The following is a 17,237-nucleotide window of genomic DNA, read 5'->3' on the forward strand; positions in this document are numbered from 1 at the left end:
ATTCAACAATAACAACCAAACAACTTGATGAATAAAGCTGTATTTTTATTGGGGACGGAAGATGTTAAACAAAGCCATAATGTCCTGTATGATTTCTCACACACACCGAAAAGTAGCACGCATAAACCAGAAATGGCAGATGAGAATGAAAACTTGATGCCCCTGAGTGTATGAGAGAAACTGCAGAAAAGAACCCACCCTGTCGGCGATAGTTATTTTCGAGACACTGATCATAAGCATCAAGAGGCGATGATGAGGAATGAGCATGCAACTTAATATTACATTTAAATACCATTGCACTAATCACAGAATAAATCATACTGGTCAAGAGAAAGTCCAAAAAGGTAACCCATTTCACACCCAGTTTTAGGTTAACAATTAAATGCAGCAAACATGTTTTACCAAAGATATACAGTGATTGGTCTAAGCGGACACAGAACAGGAAAATAAACTAAGTTGGCATCAGATTTTTTGAATACTAGACTCTTGCACCCAGACAAGGAAATACAAGCCCCCGTATGTATGCCTTTCACAAATAGAGCATCCAATGTGTGACAAACAAACCCAAGCCAAGCAGTGAAACCATTAATGTCACGGTGTGAAGTAAGGCATCATTGTATTTCCTTGTCAGTGTCTTCAGAAGAGGAGCAAAGTGCTGACTGCTAAGAAATCATCATGGATGGGAAGGGAGCCTGGTCACTGATCTGTTTGTGCAGTCTTCCTAACTCCTATGGTCGTTAGTGTGACAAAAGTGGGCCAGAAGGCACAAACAAGATCTGGTACTAGGCTAGGAGAGAGAGATGCTGCTTTCATAATTACAATAAATGATATGCATGCATTTACACCTGGCAAATATTACTATTGTACACGTATAGCCTATATACACAGGTACAGAAAGGTTGGAAACGTTGATCACAAAATGTGCATGATTAAGAATAAAAAATAATAATTGTCATCCACTAAAGTAGACAAGTCACTCCTGAAAGGTGCATCTTAATATTTTTTTGGAGTTCATGATACAAACAAATCAAAAACTAAAAAAGCTTTTTAGTATTGGTATATGTACAACATATGAACAAGAACGAAGACCATGTGCAAATCTGATTTCATGCAAACGTTTGCATAATTAGGCCAGAGGGGGATACTACAATGTAGGCCAAACCAAGGTAGACAGCTTAACTTTAATCAAAATGAAATAACAGATTATCTGGTTCATTTATAAAGCTAAAACGGTCAAATGGGTTATTCGTGGAATCAATCAGATGTCCATATCTTCCTAGAAAGTTATCCAGAACATTCAAATAAGTTAGCTGACTAACAAGTTTATCCTATTTTGTGACATATTCCCCCAGGTGCTGTATAGGGTAGACAACCAGAAGCCAACTTGCTATGTCAACTTAACAGGAACAACAGCTCCAGCCACTAAGTTCAGTGTCCCGGCTAATGTGGAGTATTTCAAACTCCTGACCTCATGGAGATTCATCCAATCTGCGTACTACAGCAAGCATTCACACACACACCAACACACTCATCCCCTATAACACAACCACACACACTGGGCACCATCCATGTACAAACCCAAAGCGTTCAGGCAAGCAACACATCCCCGGCACCGGTTATGTCATGTAGTTCCCTAATTCAGACCGATTAAAATTACTAAGTGTAAGTGTCCAACCTCCACAAAATTACTCCAACAGGTACTTGCAACGAACCCTGGTTACACGATCTTCTAATCTACACAGCACACACACAATAGTGTCCACCATCATTATATATATTTTTTTACATTAAGGACAGAGTCCTTTCCTCTGCGTCATCAAAGATCATGCTGGAAAACAATACTATTGGTAAATGAAATACCTCTTATGGAAACAAACTGTGTGTATACAATTGCATTTATAAAATGGTAGCTTACTACGAAGGAACATATCAAATTCATGTACTGCGTTCCCATACATTTACATGTAGGCCTACATGCCACAATGTAAGCTAACAAAGACAGAATTATTTATGTAATAGGACCACTTTGAGGACCTCCCAATCCCAAAATTAAGACGACCTCCTATAAATAAACAAGTCATGAATAACACGTAGAAAATGTGTTCCGTGTCAGATCGCTGAAAGATGGCCATGCCTCTACACTAGTACAAATTAAAAGACAACATAAGTGTACAATGTAGCGGAGTACATTTTGAAACGGCAATAATGACTACTGTATTAAACGATAACATTGTCACAGAGGCAAAAGAAGAAGAAATGCGGCGTCACTTTCCTCAAAAGCCGACGAAGGTCCGAAAAGAAAGCAAAGATTCTGATATATGTAACGAGTGCAAATGTACATAGAAGTCCATGTCCAAATCCAGTTTGTTTTTCAGGATCCACATTCTACAAAATGTGATGTCACATTACTCTATAATGTTATCCCATTGCGAGTGAGGTTGACGGTGCAAACAATAAGAAATACACAACCATTGACATGGTTAGGTAGGTAGCCTGAGCAATGTTAACACGAACATCTCCACAGTGGAGTTTACTAGTCAGGGACAATTCAAAATTTGACACATTTCCTGCAAATTAAGTTGCATTGACATTTCCTTGTCTATTATATTGGTTAAAAATGGTTTTCTTTCTTTAAAAATGCATATCTGACAGTTAAAAAGGCAACCTGAAAGAAACTGTGAAAATAAATACAGGGACTTTCCACTTCCGCCACACCGTGACTATTATCTTATTATCTCAGACACTACAGTGAACTTCATCATTTTTTTGTTTGTTAAATAAGAACATTTTGCATTGTATTGTATGTACTTTTCTTTTTAACGAATCGGGTGAACTACCTGATTTTGGTAAGCAATTTGGGTGCTAATTAGAGGGGCTATCTTGTCCACAGATTTTTTGTGATTTGACATTGATAATCTGACAGAAGAAGAATATATTAGAGATGTGGGTTTAAGATAAAATGTTTAGGAAACAAACAACCTCCTGAAAGAGTGACTGAAAAGGCGTAATAATCCAACACTAAGGCATTGACGCTTACAAACAGCAGAGTATGAAAAAAAATTAAATTAATACACACATACAGAAAAAAACATTTCTCTCCCTATGACACACATAGTGAAGGGGTGATCATATTTGTTTAGGTTGGCGAGAAAGACAGAGAAAGGCGAGAGAGAGAGAGAGCACGCAGGGACTCTGCAGGCCTTGCCCAGCTCAAACCATCTTGAGAATGTCCCCTCTCCAACCGCATCCATCCACACATCCCCTTCCTCACCCTGAAAGCCTCTCGCCCCGGATTGCCAGCCTTACTGTTGTTCTGGTTAGGGCATGGGGCAAAATGCTTTATCTGTAGTCCCAAGACATTTGATGAAACATATCCTGCTTACAGTATGTCTTTGGGGCACAATCGATTTTAGGGATGACCAGTGGAAAGCAACCAATCGTTTGTTGATCCTGTCCTCTCCCTGCCCGCACCCCCCCAGTCCTGGCCTGTCTGGCCGATTGGATTAGGGGGAGGTGGAGGCAGACGCGTGGAACTTGACAAAGGCAATGGCAGCCAGCTCCTTGCAGAACTCCTCCAGTACAATCACCCCCTCCAGCAGGGTCATGTGGTCAATGCTACATGGGAAAGACCAGGCAGGCACAGTGTCAAATTTCAACACATCCCCTTCAATCAAATACTTCAGTCTACCTGAACTAGACCGAAAATGTGTTCATGTGGCCAATGCTACACAGAAAAGGGGAAGGGACAGGGGTTGGTTGAGGGTTGGGTAATGCTGTCAGCAGTGGTTAGAGCCTAGTGGTTAGAGCGTTGGACTAATAACCGGAAGGTTGCAAGTTCAAATCCCCGAGCTGACAAAGGTACAAATCTGTCGTTCTGCCCCTGAACAGGCAGTTAACCCACTGTTCCTAGGCCATCATTGAAAATAAGAATTTGTTCTTAACTGACTTGCCTAGTTAAATAAAGGTACAAATTTTAAAAAATTGAGTATGTAAACTTCTGACCCACTGGGAATGTGATGAAAGAAATAAGTCTGAAATAAATCATTCTCTACTATTATTCTGACATTTCACATTCTTAAAATAAAGTGGTGATCCTAACAGGCCTAAGACAGGGAATTTGTACTAGGATTAAATGTCAGGAATTGTGAAAAACTGATTTTAAATGTATTTGGCTAAGGTGTATGTAAATTTACGACTTCAACTGTGTATATACACATGTCTATACTACCGTTCAAAAGTTTGGGGTCAATTAGAAATGTCCTTGTTTTTGAAAGAAACACACTTTTTGTACATTAAAATAACATGAAATTGATCAGTGTTAATGTTGTAAATTACTTTTGTTGTAAATGACTATTGTAGCTGGAAACCACAGATTTTTTTATGGAATATCTACATAGGCCCATTATCAGCAACCATCACTCCTGTGTTCCAATGGCACGTTATGTTAGCTAATCCAAGTTTATAATTTTAAAAGGCTAATTGATCATTAGAAAACCATTTTGCAATTATGGTAGCACAGCTGAAAACAGTTGTCCTGATTAAAGAAATTCTCGGCAGAGTTGCAAACACAAAGCCATATCTCAGACCGGCCAATAAAAATAAAATATTAAGATGTGCAAAAGATTAGACACTGGACAGAGGAACTCTGCCTAGAAGGCCAGCATCCCGGAGTCACCTCTTCACTGTTGACGTTGAGACTGGTGTTTTGGGGTACTATTTAATGAAGCTGCCAGTTGAGGACTTGTGAAGCATCTGTTTCTCAAACTAGACACTCTAATGTACTTGTGTCCTCCTGCTCAGTTGTGCACCGGGACCTCCCACTCCTCTTTCTATTCTGGTTGTGCTGTTCTGTGAAGGGAGTAGTACACAGCTTTGTATGAGATCTTCAGTTCCTTGGCAATTTCTCGCATGGAATAGCCTTCATTTCTCAGAACAAGAATAGACTGACGAATTTCAGAAGAAAGTTCTTTGTTTCTGGCCATTTTGAGCCTGTAATCAAACCCAAATGCTGATGCTCCAGATACTCTACTAGTCTAAAGGCCCATTATATTGCTTCTTTAATTCAGCACAACAGTTTTTAGCTGTGCTAACATAATTGAAAAAGTGTTTTAATATTATACATTTGGATTAGATAACAACGTGCCATTGGAACACAGGAGTGATGGTTGCTGATAATGGGCCTCTGTACGCCTATGTAGATATTCCATAAAAATCTGCCGTTTCCAGCTACAATAGTCACTTACAACATTAACAATGCCCACACTGTATTTCTGATTAATTTGATGTTATTTCAATGGACAAAAAAAATTGTGCTTTTCTTTCAAAAACAAGGACATTTCTAAGTGACCTCAAACTTATGAATGTGTATTTATATTTAATCCCGTTTTCGCTTTGTCATTATGGGATATTGTGTGTAAATTGATGATTCTTTTTTAAAAATCCATTTTAGAATAAAGCTGTAATGTAACAAAATGTGGAAAAAGTGAAGGGTTCTGAATACTTTCGAAGACACTGCATGTACGTACTTAGGCAGCCCGCTCAGGTGGCCCACCCAAGGGTTTAAATGGTAGGAAAAAAAATCCTTAACACATCCACTTCAAATTAAATACATCTGGCTAGTAGCTACCTGACTTAAACATATATTTTCTACCTGAATTCAACACATCTTACGATCTTTTGTGAAGTACAGAAACTCTTTCACAGAGTACTTACTTCAGACCCTCTGGTTCGAGGCCAAGCAGTCTCTTTCTCACCAGCAGGAGTTTGGGTGTGAAGTCTGGGATGCGCTGAATCCTCAACATGAGGTCCCCAACCACCTGACAAGAGTGAAATGCACAGGGGCAAATCAGTGTTACAGTATTAAAAAGGCTCAGAGCTGGTTCAATACTGACAATAGCTGGGTTTCCATCCAATTGGCAAGAGATTGTCATGCGAATATTCTAAAATAAGCATAAAAACAATATGCACATTTTCCCACCAGAGGTTTCCATCAAACTGACTTGTTGCAGAAAGAAGGGGCTGTGTGACGACGTAGTACACATATGTCAGAGTCAAGGCCCGCGGGCCACATCCGGCCCGCGAGAAGGTTTTTACGGCCCCTGGGATGATCTTGATTTATTATTAGAACCGGCCCGCAGACCGCAGCAAGCCGGCAGCCCGCAGATCTTTTACACGCACCAATACTACATTTCCCACAATGCAACGGTGACGCACCGAGCAGTAGGCTGCTTCATTTCAATATTTATTGGCACAGCAGTTGTCAGCATCACAGTAAAATTAACTTTCAGATACCCATCAAAAATGGCAAAACGGAAGGTGGACACTGAGAACCGGGGTTTCAAACAAGGTGGGAGTCGGAGTATTTGTTCACGGAGGTAGCTGGAAAACCTGTGTGTCTTCTGTGTGGAGAAAGTGTGGCGGTACTGAAAGAGTATAATCTGAGACGACATTATGAAACGAAACACGCGGACAAAAACAAGAATATGGACATGGAACAAAGGCTACAAAAGGCAGAGGAATTAAAACGAGGCCTCAAATCTCGACAGGCTCTGTTCAAAAAAGCCAAATCACAAGGCCAGGCTGCTGTCAAGGCCAGTTTTATTTTGGCAGAAGAGATCGCTAAATCAGCCCGGCCATTTACGGAGGGGATTTCATCAAAAACTGCATGATTAAAGTTTGTGACGAAGTTTGCCCAGAAAAAAGGCAACTCTTTTTAAATGTGAGTCTGAGCAGAAACACCATTGCCGAGAGAGTAGACCAGTTGTCCATCAATCTAAAAGAGCAGCTTGTGAAAAAGGGAAAAGATTTCATTGCATATTCCTTGGCTGTGGATGAGAGCACCGACATTTCTGACATTGCCCAGTTGTCAATTTTCATCCGCGGAGTGGACTCCAGCCTAAGCGTGACAGAGGAGTTTTTGGCTTTACGTCCTATGCATGGCACAACTACGGGGCATGATTTGTATGAAGAGGTGTCAAGATGTGTAAATGAGATGGAGCTGCCTTGGGAAAAACTCGTGGGTTTGACAACCGACGGAGCACCTGCGATGTGTGGACACAGGAGCGGACTGGTGGCGAAGATACGGGAAAAGATGCAAGAGGAAAACGCGACAGGTGAGCTGACAGCTTATCATTGTATCATACACCAGGAAGTGTTGTGCGGTAAAGCCTTGAAAATGGAGCATGTAATGAGCATCATCACGCGCACAGTTAACTTTATCAGAGCCAAAGGTTTGAATCACCGCCAGTTCAAGGCATTTCTGACGGAGTTAGAAACGGAGCATGGTGATTTGCCTTATCACACAGAGGTGCGATGGCTAAGCCAGGGAAAGGTGCTTCAAAGATGTTTCGAGCTTCGTGAGGAGATTTGTCTGTTCTTGGACAGCAAAGGGAAAGACACAACACAACTCCGAGACGAAATGTTTCTGTGTGAAATGGCTTTTCTGTGTGACATTACGAGTCATCTGAATGCAATGAACTTGCAGCTGCAGGGTCGGGATCGTGTCATCTCTGATATGTACAGTACAGTGAAGGCATTTAAAACCAAACTGACTCTGTGGGAGACGCAGATGCGGAAAGAAAATTTGAGCCACTTTCCCAGCTGCCAGACCATGAAAGAGAAGCTCTCTACCAGTGCGTTCCCGAGCGCACAGTTGGCTGATAAAATAGGTATGCTTGCCGCTGACTTTCGACGCCGATTTGCTGACTTTGAAGCACAAAAAGCAGGTTGGAACTGCTCGGTAACCCATTTGCTGTTGACGTGGAAAGCTCACCACCAAACCTCCAAATGGAGTTGATTGACCTCCAATGCAATGATGCACTGAGGGCAAAATATGCGGCAGTGGGTGCTGCGGAGTTCGCCCGTTTCCTCCCCGACACAATGCCCCAGCTGCGCATCCAGGCTGCTCAAACGTTGTCTATGTTTGGCAGCACATACCTGTGTGAACAACTGTTTTCTTTGATGAACTTGAACAAAACATCACACAGAAGTCGACTTACTGCTGAACACCTCCACTCAATTCTGAGGATTTCCTCAGCTCAGAGCCTTACCCCGAACATTGATGAACTTGTGGAAAAGATGGGACACCACCAAGTATCACCCTCAACCTCAAACAAGTGAACATTACTGTGCAATCACATATTTAGAGTTTTTACTCAGTTCAAGTTTAAAAGTTAAAGTTTAATATTTGTTTTCACTGCATGTTACTTCTCCTTAAACAAAGTGTTGTTTTTGATTAATAGATTTTTGCACTTTATTTTATTGTATTTCAATCCAATTATATTTTAAAAATATTTCAGTTGAGTGGATGATAGAAAATTGCTATTATTGTTTTTTTCTTTGAAGTAAATTTAGCCCACTTTTGCTAAAATAGAAAATATAGGCTACTGATGGTGCCTTGAATACCGGTTTCTTTCATTTAATGTTCATGTTATGGGGATTTTTATATAAAGGAAATTTGTCTTTTGTGTCTGTTGAAAATTAAAGATTACTGACAGAGCCATAAGAAAATATTGCTTTATTTATCTGATCATATTGGAATATATTTGTTAGGTTTTCAGTAGGTTCAATTAGGTTCACTAGACTATATGCGTCATTTAAAAATTTTTCAATGAACATTCGAACAGTCCGGCCCTCGGCTTGTAGCTAAATTTTTTATTTGGCCCTCCGTCCATTTGACTTTGACACCCCTGACGTAGTACATAGAAAACACCTTTTGTAGTTAAATTTCCATGTGCCAAATAAAAAACACAACTTAAATGGGTTTTCATTGCATTTTCAACTCTACCGAGTGGTTTCCTCACAACAACAAAAAATGTTTCGCGTTATCTAGTAGCCAACAGCTCACAGGTACAGTAATGGCTAGAGAGCACGTATAGCCTACATGATGAGATTATTACGATGAGATCGTTTTTATTTGTCAGGTCACCAGAATAAGACCCTCAATGTTCATTGGAAAGGAGCATCAAGCTCATTACCTTGCACTTTCACCACCCCGTGAAGTTCATCGTAACTTATTTCATTTGTAGCTTGATAAACTGCAATGCTTTTCCGACTCGTAGTGGGAGGACCACACAACATGTCACTGCGTGACTCCAAGTTTACTTTGATATGATGGTCGTTATATACATATTTGCGCATAAAAGCGTTTCCACCGACATTTATCACATTAATTAATTTTACTGACACCTTGTCTCGCATATTTAGTTTTGTCGACATTTGGAAAGTCGACCGGAAAATGTTTCCATCAGGCCTGTCATAACATTCTTTATCCAACATGTACTTTACTTGCATAAAATGGTTGGAAACTTGATTGAGAAATGGTTGTTTACATAAACGTGACTATAACATAATTGCCCTAACTAAATTGATACTCAAGATTGACTCTACTCAACAAAGATTGTTCCTCCATAGGCCCACAACCCTAACTACCTTACTACAATCACATCAATATCAATTCAATGAGAGATCAACAGAGGGTATCTGAGTATCTGCTCATGTTGATTCCTCAACATACCCTGACGATGACGGAGAAGAGGGACCTGCAGCCGGGGCCCAGGTTGATGTAGGGATCCAGCAGGTACTCATGAATGTGTGGGTGGGGTAACAGAGACAGCTTGGACAGCACTGACGTCACATGCAGGTTCACATCATAAGGCTGGAGGACAGAGAAAGGACAGTCAGTGAGCTCAGGTACACCATGATGAGTCAAGATTACCACAATATCGCTAAACTCACAAAGCAGATTTAAGTATTTCATCCAATTGATACCCTGTCTGAACATTCTGGGCCGGTGTTCCTGACACAGATTAAACCTGGTCTTGGACTAAGAAGCACTTTTTAACGGAGAATCTTCTGGAAATCTGAGATCTTTCCTAGACTTCAAACTCACCTGATCCAAAATACGGCCCATTCTGTCGAAGAGGACTTTGAGAAAGTGGCCCTCGAAGAAGGGACTGTCCAGGTCACACTTCTCCATGGCCTTGGGGTGCCGCGCCAGTCCCATCTCTGACAGATCCCACAATAGTCCCTGAACTAAGAAAAGATGAGGACAATGATGATGTTGAGTTATGACATTGGGTAGACAACATGCCATCCATTCAGTGTTTAGTAACAAATCAGAGATCCATGGTCGTGTTCAGTAGGCTCGAATCAGAAGCAAACAGTTCAAAACCGAGTGACACAGGGAGATACTATTTGAACTTATATAAGAACAATAAGAAACACGTGCAAAACGGTTTCCAACGGTGTACCCTAACGGCAGGGTAGCCTAGTGGTTAGAGCGTTGGACTAGTAACCGGAAGGTTGCAAGTTCAAACCCCGAGCTGACAAGGTACAAATCTGTCGTTCTGACCCTGAACAGGCAGTTAACCCACTGTTCCTAGGCCGTCATTGAAAATAAGAATTTGTTCTTAACTGACTTGCCTAGTTAAATTTTTAAAAAGGTAATGAACACAACCCAGATCTCTATTGAGTTCAGTGAATTAGAAGCTAGAGAACATGAGAGACCTGGAGAACTCACCTGTCTGTGTGCGTCTCTTAGGTAGGTGTCATAACCCGTTCCCTCCACATGAGATGAGGATTTGGCTTCATCAGGCACCAAACACAGGAAACTGAAGCAAACATAATGAAAGCATTATAGGGTTACATGATGCAGGTATCTTACTTCCTAAAAGTTTAAAATGTGTAACAAGGCACATGTTTCCTCGGAAATACTGTGTACCTGTTTACGATCTTGTGGACCTCGGTCTTTCCATCAGGCTTAGCGTGGTAAGGACTGTGTGTTGGGGAGTTGCTCAACCAATCAGGGCTGGACAACCGGTTCTCTGGAGAGAAGTCGTCGACAAACAGAGGGTCCTCTTCAAGGTCTCTGAAAGACATAACAAAACATCCATTGGCAGATTCAATGTAAAATGCATTCCATTCCATTTTACATCACTAAGGTAATTGGTTACAATAAGCTTAGTGGTTTTACATCAAAAGGAGGAGTCTCTGACAATATGCTTGTATGCTTTCATATTGTTGGATTTCAACCTAATGTTTGGATACTAGGCATGGGTATCACATTTTCTCATTTAAAGAGACAGTAGTTCACACAGATATGAAATCTGTTTTATTAGGGTTGTGCGTCTGTCTTAATGTGAACAGATTGAACAAAAGAATAGGCAGAATTCATTAAGGAGTGATATTCCATGGAATTTGCATTAGTTGCCCCTACTAATCTCAGCCCCCGGAACAAAATCTCACATCATGCGCGCTGGCCAAGCCAGTGAATTCTTAATCTGTCACAAAGGACCCAACATACTGAGGAACCATTTCATATTCGGAATTCCATCATTGCTATACTCAAGTTACTTTTTGTGGTTGTTGTAGTGCATTGCCATTTAATTCATGGTTCCAAGTTACAGACACACCATCTGTGAAGTATTGTGTATTGTGGCACCTAATGAGGGAATACACTTTTATTCATTTTATTTCCACTACAATTCTGAATGCAGTTATATAGTTAGAACCCCAGAGCCCTTGCAGCCAGAGGACAGACTCGGCAGAAGGATCCCTTACATGAAGTCGTGGGGCTGGCCGTTCTCCACGGGCTCCCTCTCCTCCTGGGGCTTGTTCTCCAGGTAGTTCCTCTCCTCCAGGCTGCGTAGCATCAGACTGTGGAGGATGTGCTGGTTGGGCTTCTGGATCAGCTGCTCAAACAGACGCAGGGTCATGATGCTGATCTGTGGGAAACATATTTGAAAGCTATGAGCACAAAGGAAGGAACTGAGTTTCAACAGTGAGTTTGTGAGACAAATTTAACGCAGGACACGTGGTCACTTCTGGGTATCATTTTAACAGTTTAAAGCAAGACTCAGTTATGTCATTTGTGTCAGGGTGACAATTTTACTTATTTGTAAACAAACCCAGGCAAGACGTGCTCGAGCTGAGAGTTCTCAAGCGGCCGCTAGGCCAGCCATCCTTTGTGATCAATATCAGCCCGTATTAGTTACAACAACCATGTAGGCTACTACTGTATTACAAAATGTATAAATAGCTTGCTTGAGTCAGCTATGAACGTTACTGAAGTCAAATGTAATTGGATAAGAGAGTCTACCAAATGATTCAAATGTAAAATGTACAGTGCATTCGGAAAGTATACAGACCGCTTGACTTGTTCCCCATTTTGTTACGTTACAGCCTTTTTCCAAAACATACTCAATTGTTTCCCCCTTTATCAATCTACACACACAACGGTAAAAAAGTTGATATTTTTGCAACTACACATATATATACACACATATATATATTTTTAAACTTAATGATAACATTTACATACAGTACTAGTCAAAAGATTTAGAACACCTACTCATTCAAGTTTTTTTTTTACTATTTTCTACATTGTAGAATAGTAGTGAAGACATCAAAACTATGAAATAACACATATGGAATCATGTAGTAACCAAAAAAAGTGTTAAACAAATCAAAAATATATTTTATTTTTTGAGATTCTTCAAAGTAGCCAGCCTTTGCTTTGACAGCTTTGCACACTCTTGGCATTCTCTCAACCAGCTTCACCTGGAATGCTTTCCATCACTCTCCTTGTTCAAATAGCCCTTACACAGCCTGCAGGTGTGTTTTGGGTCATTGTCGTGTTGAAAAACAAATGATAGTCCCACTAAGCCCAAACCAGATGGGATGGAGTATCTGTGCAGAATGCTGTGGTAGCCATGCTGGTTAAGTGTGCCTTGAATTCTAAATAAAATCACCCCCACATCTCCTGCTCCCTGCTTCACGGTGGGAACCACACATGCGGAAATCGATGAGGATTTGAATTTATTTAATCCATTTCAATATAAGCCTGTAACGTAACAAAAGGTGGAAAAGTGAAGCGGTTTGAATACTTTCCGACTGCATCGTATTATCACTTATGAATGATGCCCAGCAAAGGCAAGGAACTTTTCAAATCATAGTCGCACACCTCATTTAGCCTAGCCCATAGGCCTATATAGTTTGATATGGTTTGTATCACAACTAAAGTGGCCAAATAACTTCTTATGGTTAGGGAAGCATTTTCACATTTGGATAAAAAGCATACCCAGAGTAAACTGCCTGCTCCTCTGTCCCAGTTGCTAATATATGCATATTATTAGTAGATTTGGATAGAAAACACTGAAGCTTCTAAAACTGTTTGAATGACGTCTGTGAGTATAAACAGAAATCATATGGCAAACGAAAAATCCAACAAGGAAGTGGGAAATCTGAGGTTTGCAGTTTTTTTTTTTTTTTTAACCTTGGCCTATCGATTACAGTGTCTATGGGGTCGTTTTGCACTTCCTACGACTTCCACTAGATGTCTCTGCTCTGCTCAAACCTTCTCCAACCTATCTCCTGATTCTGCCTCCTCAACCCTCCTCTCCTCCCTTTCTGCATCCTTTGACTCTCTATGTCCCCTATCCTCCAGGCCGGCTCGGTCCTCCCCTCCCGCTCCGTGGCTCGACGACTCATTGCGAGCTCACAGAACAGGGCTCCCGGGCAGCCGAGCGGAAATGGAGGAAAACTCGCCTCCCTGCGGACCTGGCATCCTTTCACTCCCTCCTCTCTACATTTTCCTCCTCTGTCTCTGCTGCTAAAGCCACTTTCTACCACTCTAAATTCCAAGCATCTGCCTCTAACCCTAGGAAGCTCTTTGCCACCTTCTCCTCCCTCCTGAATCCTCCTCCCCCTCCCCCTCCTCCCTCTCTGCAGATGACTTCGTCAACCATTTTGAAAAGAAGGTCGACGACATCCGATCCTCGTTTGCTAAGTCAAACGACACCGCTGGTTCTGCTCACACTGCCCTACCCTGTGCTCTGACCTCTTTCTCCCCAGATGAAATCTTGCGTCTTGTGACGGCCGGCCGCCCAACAACCTGCCCGCTTGACCCTATCCCCTCCTCTCTTCTCCAGACCATTTCCGGAGACCTTCTCCCTTACCTCACCTCGCTCATCAACTCATCCCTGACCGCTGGCTACGTCCCTTCCGTCTTCAAGAGAGCGAGAGTTGCACCCCTTCTGAAAAAACCTACACTCGATCCCTCCGATGTCAACAACTACAGACTACAACTTCTTTCTTTTCTCTCCAAAACTCTTGAACGTGTCGTCCTTGGCCAGCTCTCCCGCTATCTCTCTCAGAATGACCTTCTTGATCCAAATCAGTCAGGTTTCAAGACTAGTCATTCAACTGAGACTGCTCTTCTCTGTATCACAGAGGCGCTCCGCACTGCTAAAGCTAACTCTCTCTCCTCTGCTCTCATCCTTCTAGACCTATCGGCTGCCTTCGATACTGTGAACCATCAGATCCTCCTCTCCACCCTCTCCGAGTTGGGCATCTCCGGCGCGGCCCACGCTTGGATTGCGTCCTACCTGACAGGTCGCTCCTACCAGGTGGCGTGGCGAGAATCTGTCTCCTCACCACGCGCTCTCACCACTGGTGTCCCCCAGGGCTCTGTTCTAGGCCCTCTCCTATTCTCGCTATACACCAAGTCACTTGGATCTGTCATAACCTCACATGGTCTCTCCTATCATTGCTATGCAGACGACACACAATTAATCTTCTCCTTTCCCCTTCTGATGACCAGGTGGCGAATCGCATCTCTGCATGTCTGGCAGACATATCAGTGTGGATGACGGATCACCACCTCAAGCTGAACCTCGGCAAGACGGAGCTGCTCTTCCTCCCGGGGAAGGACTGCCCGTTCCATGATCTCGCCATCACGGTTGACAACTCCATTGTGTCCTCCTCCCAGAGCGCTAAGAACCTTGGCGTGATCCTGGACAACACCCTGTCGTTCTCAACTAACATCAAGGCGGTGGCCCGTTCCTGTAGGTTCATGCTCTACAACATCCGCAGAGTACGACCCTGCCTCACACAGGAAGCGGCGCAGGTCCTAATCCAGGCACTTGTCATCTCCCGTCTGGATTACTGCAACTCGCTGTTGGCTGGGCTCCCTGCCTGTGCCATTAAACCTCTACAACTCATCCAGAACGCCGCAGCCCGTCTGGTGTTCAACCTTCCCAAGTTCTCTCACGTCACCCCGCTCTCTCCACTGGCTTCCAGTTGAAGCTCGCATCCGCTACAAGACCATGGTGCTTGCCTACGGAGCTGTGAGGGGAACGGCACCTCAGTACCTCCAGGCTCTGATCAGGCCCTACACCCAAACAAGGGCACTGCGTTCATCCACCTCTGGCCTGCTCGCCTCCCTACCACTGAGGAAGTACAGTTCCCGCTCAGCCCAGTCAAAACTGTTCGCTGCTCTGGCCCCCCAATGGTGGAACAAACTCCCTCACGACGCCAGGACAGCGGAGTCAATCACCACCTTCCCGGAGACACCTGAAACCCCACCTCTTTAAGGAATACCTAGGATAGGATAAAGTAATCCTTCTCACCCCCCCCCCCTTAAGATTTAGATGCACTATTGTAAAGTGGCTGTTCCACTGGATGTCATAAGGTGAATGCACCAATTTGTATGTCGCTCTGGATAAGAGCGTCTGCTAAATGACTTAAATGTAAATGTAAATGTAATGTCAACAGTCTTTAGAAACTTGTTTGAGGCTTCTATTCTAAAGGAGGGGCTCATAAGGGCTATTTGAGTCAGTGGTCTGGCAGATTTCCACGAGCTGGTCACATGCATTCACATTGCTTTTCTGAAGACAAAGGAATTCTCCGGTTGGAACATTATTGAAGATTTATGATAAAAACATCCTAAAGATTGATTCTATACATCGTTTGACATGTTTCTACAGACTGTAATGTTACTTATTGTCTGAACTTTTGCCTGGACCTGGCCGCGAGTCGTGAGTTTAGATTGTGTACTGAACACGCAAACCAAGAGGAGTTATTTGGACATAAATTATGGACTTTATGGAACAAATCAAACATAAGTGAATATTTATAATGCTATTTCTGACTTGACTCCAAAATGGTGGATATCTTTTGGGTTGTTTTGTCTCTGATCGCTGTACTCAGTTTTATTTTAATTTTAAATCTGACACAGCGGTTGCATTAAGAAGAAGTATATCTTTAAATCTGTGAATAACACTTGTATCTTTTATCAATGTTTATTATGAGTATTTCTGTAAATATATGTGGCTCTCTGCAAATTCACGGGATGTTTTGGAGGCAAAGCCAAATGTAAACTGGACGTTTTTGGAAATAAATATGAACTTGATCAAACAAAACATACATGTATTGTGTGACATGTTGTCCCGGGAGTGTCATCTGATGAAGAATATCAAAGGTTAGTGATTAATTTTCTCTATTTCGGCTTTTTGTGACTCCTCTCTTTGGCTGGAAAATCGCTGTATGCTTTATGACTAGTTGCTGACCTAACAGCTTTCGCCGAAAAGCTTTTTGAAATCTGAAACTGTGGTTGGATTAAGGAGAATGTTTCTTTAAAATGGTGTCTAATACTTGTATGTTTGAAACAATTGAATTATGAGAGCTCTGTTGATTGAATTTGGCACCCTGCAATTTCATTGGCTGTTGGCGAGTCCTAGACAGGTTAAAATTAAGCCCATTAATCCACTTTACAACAGGTGTAGAGCCTGTCAGACATACGCAGCGCAGCACAAGTTTCATTTTTGGAGAAGATCATTTTCATCATAAAAATGCACCTTTATAATAAAAGCAGTACATGCATAATCTCACTTGTGGTCACTTTTGAGAATGGTGTTTTCGAGCTAATGGAAGATTTTCACTTATATCCTACTGCCGTGTGCGCATTGCTGCACTTATAATGTGAAGAAATGACCTAATAGTTCATCAACATTTTAAGCTACACTTTCTCATCCGTTGCATCAGGCTCATTGCTTAAAACAGTTTTTTTGGATGCTAGTGGTTGTATTAATTTTGGATCTATCGCATCACACACCTGGAATATTTGGAATATTGGATTTCTTGCACAGAATAGGTCAACTTTAGTACTATGGGGGATAGTCGACAGTTGACAGACTAGTGCTTTTGCTGTTCGTTAGGCCTACTCATTTTGTTGGCTGACGAAAAGTAAATGTAGACAGTTCCTCCAATATGCGCCTAATATTTGGATAAGGACGCGCAGTTGTGTGTCTTCACTTGTAGCCTGTGAAAAAGACCTGAACACATGAAGGAGAGCCATGTGAGTGAGGTGCTTTGGCACGCAGCCTGGAGAAGGAAATTATAATTATTATATTCAGCCCAAGGCCACACAATGGTGATGCAGCCGGGAAATTCAAGGCATT

General features: G+C 42.1%; 1 protein-coding gene across 1 annotated transcript in view; it reads right to left on the minus strand.

Annotated features, from left to right (window-relative positions):
- Positions 1–28: 28 nt before the first annotated feature.
- fhip2a (FHF complex subunit HOOK interacting protein 2) overlaps positions 29–17,237 on the minus strand; it is a 28,953-nt gene continuing 11,744 nt past the window's right edge. Inside the window, 8 exon segments of the mRNA XM_035753821.2 lie at positions 29–3,615; positions 5,713–5,816; positions 9,515–9,655; positions 9,890–9,987; positions 9,990–10,032; positions 10,520–10,610; positions 10,721–10,867; positions 11,560–11,723. Of these exon segments, the coding sequence (XP_035609714.2) occupies positions 3,504–3,615; positions 5,713–5,816; positions 9,515–9,655; positions 9,890–9,987; positions 9,990–10,032; positions 10,520–10,610; positions 10,721–10,867; positions 11,560–11,723 (900 nt within the window). The 3' untranslated portion in view covers positions 29–3,503.

This window comes from Oncorhynchus keta, chromosome 36 (assembly GCF_023373465.1).
Source record: "Oncorhynchus keta strain PuntledgeMale-10-30-2019 chromosome 36, Oket_V2, whole genome shotgun sequence".
In the NCBI taxonomy this organism is placed as follows: domain Eukaryota; kingdom Metazoa; phylum Chordata; class Actinopteri; order Salmoniformes; family Salmonidae; genus Oncorhynchus; species Oncorhynchus keta.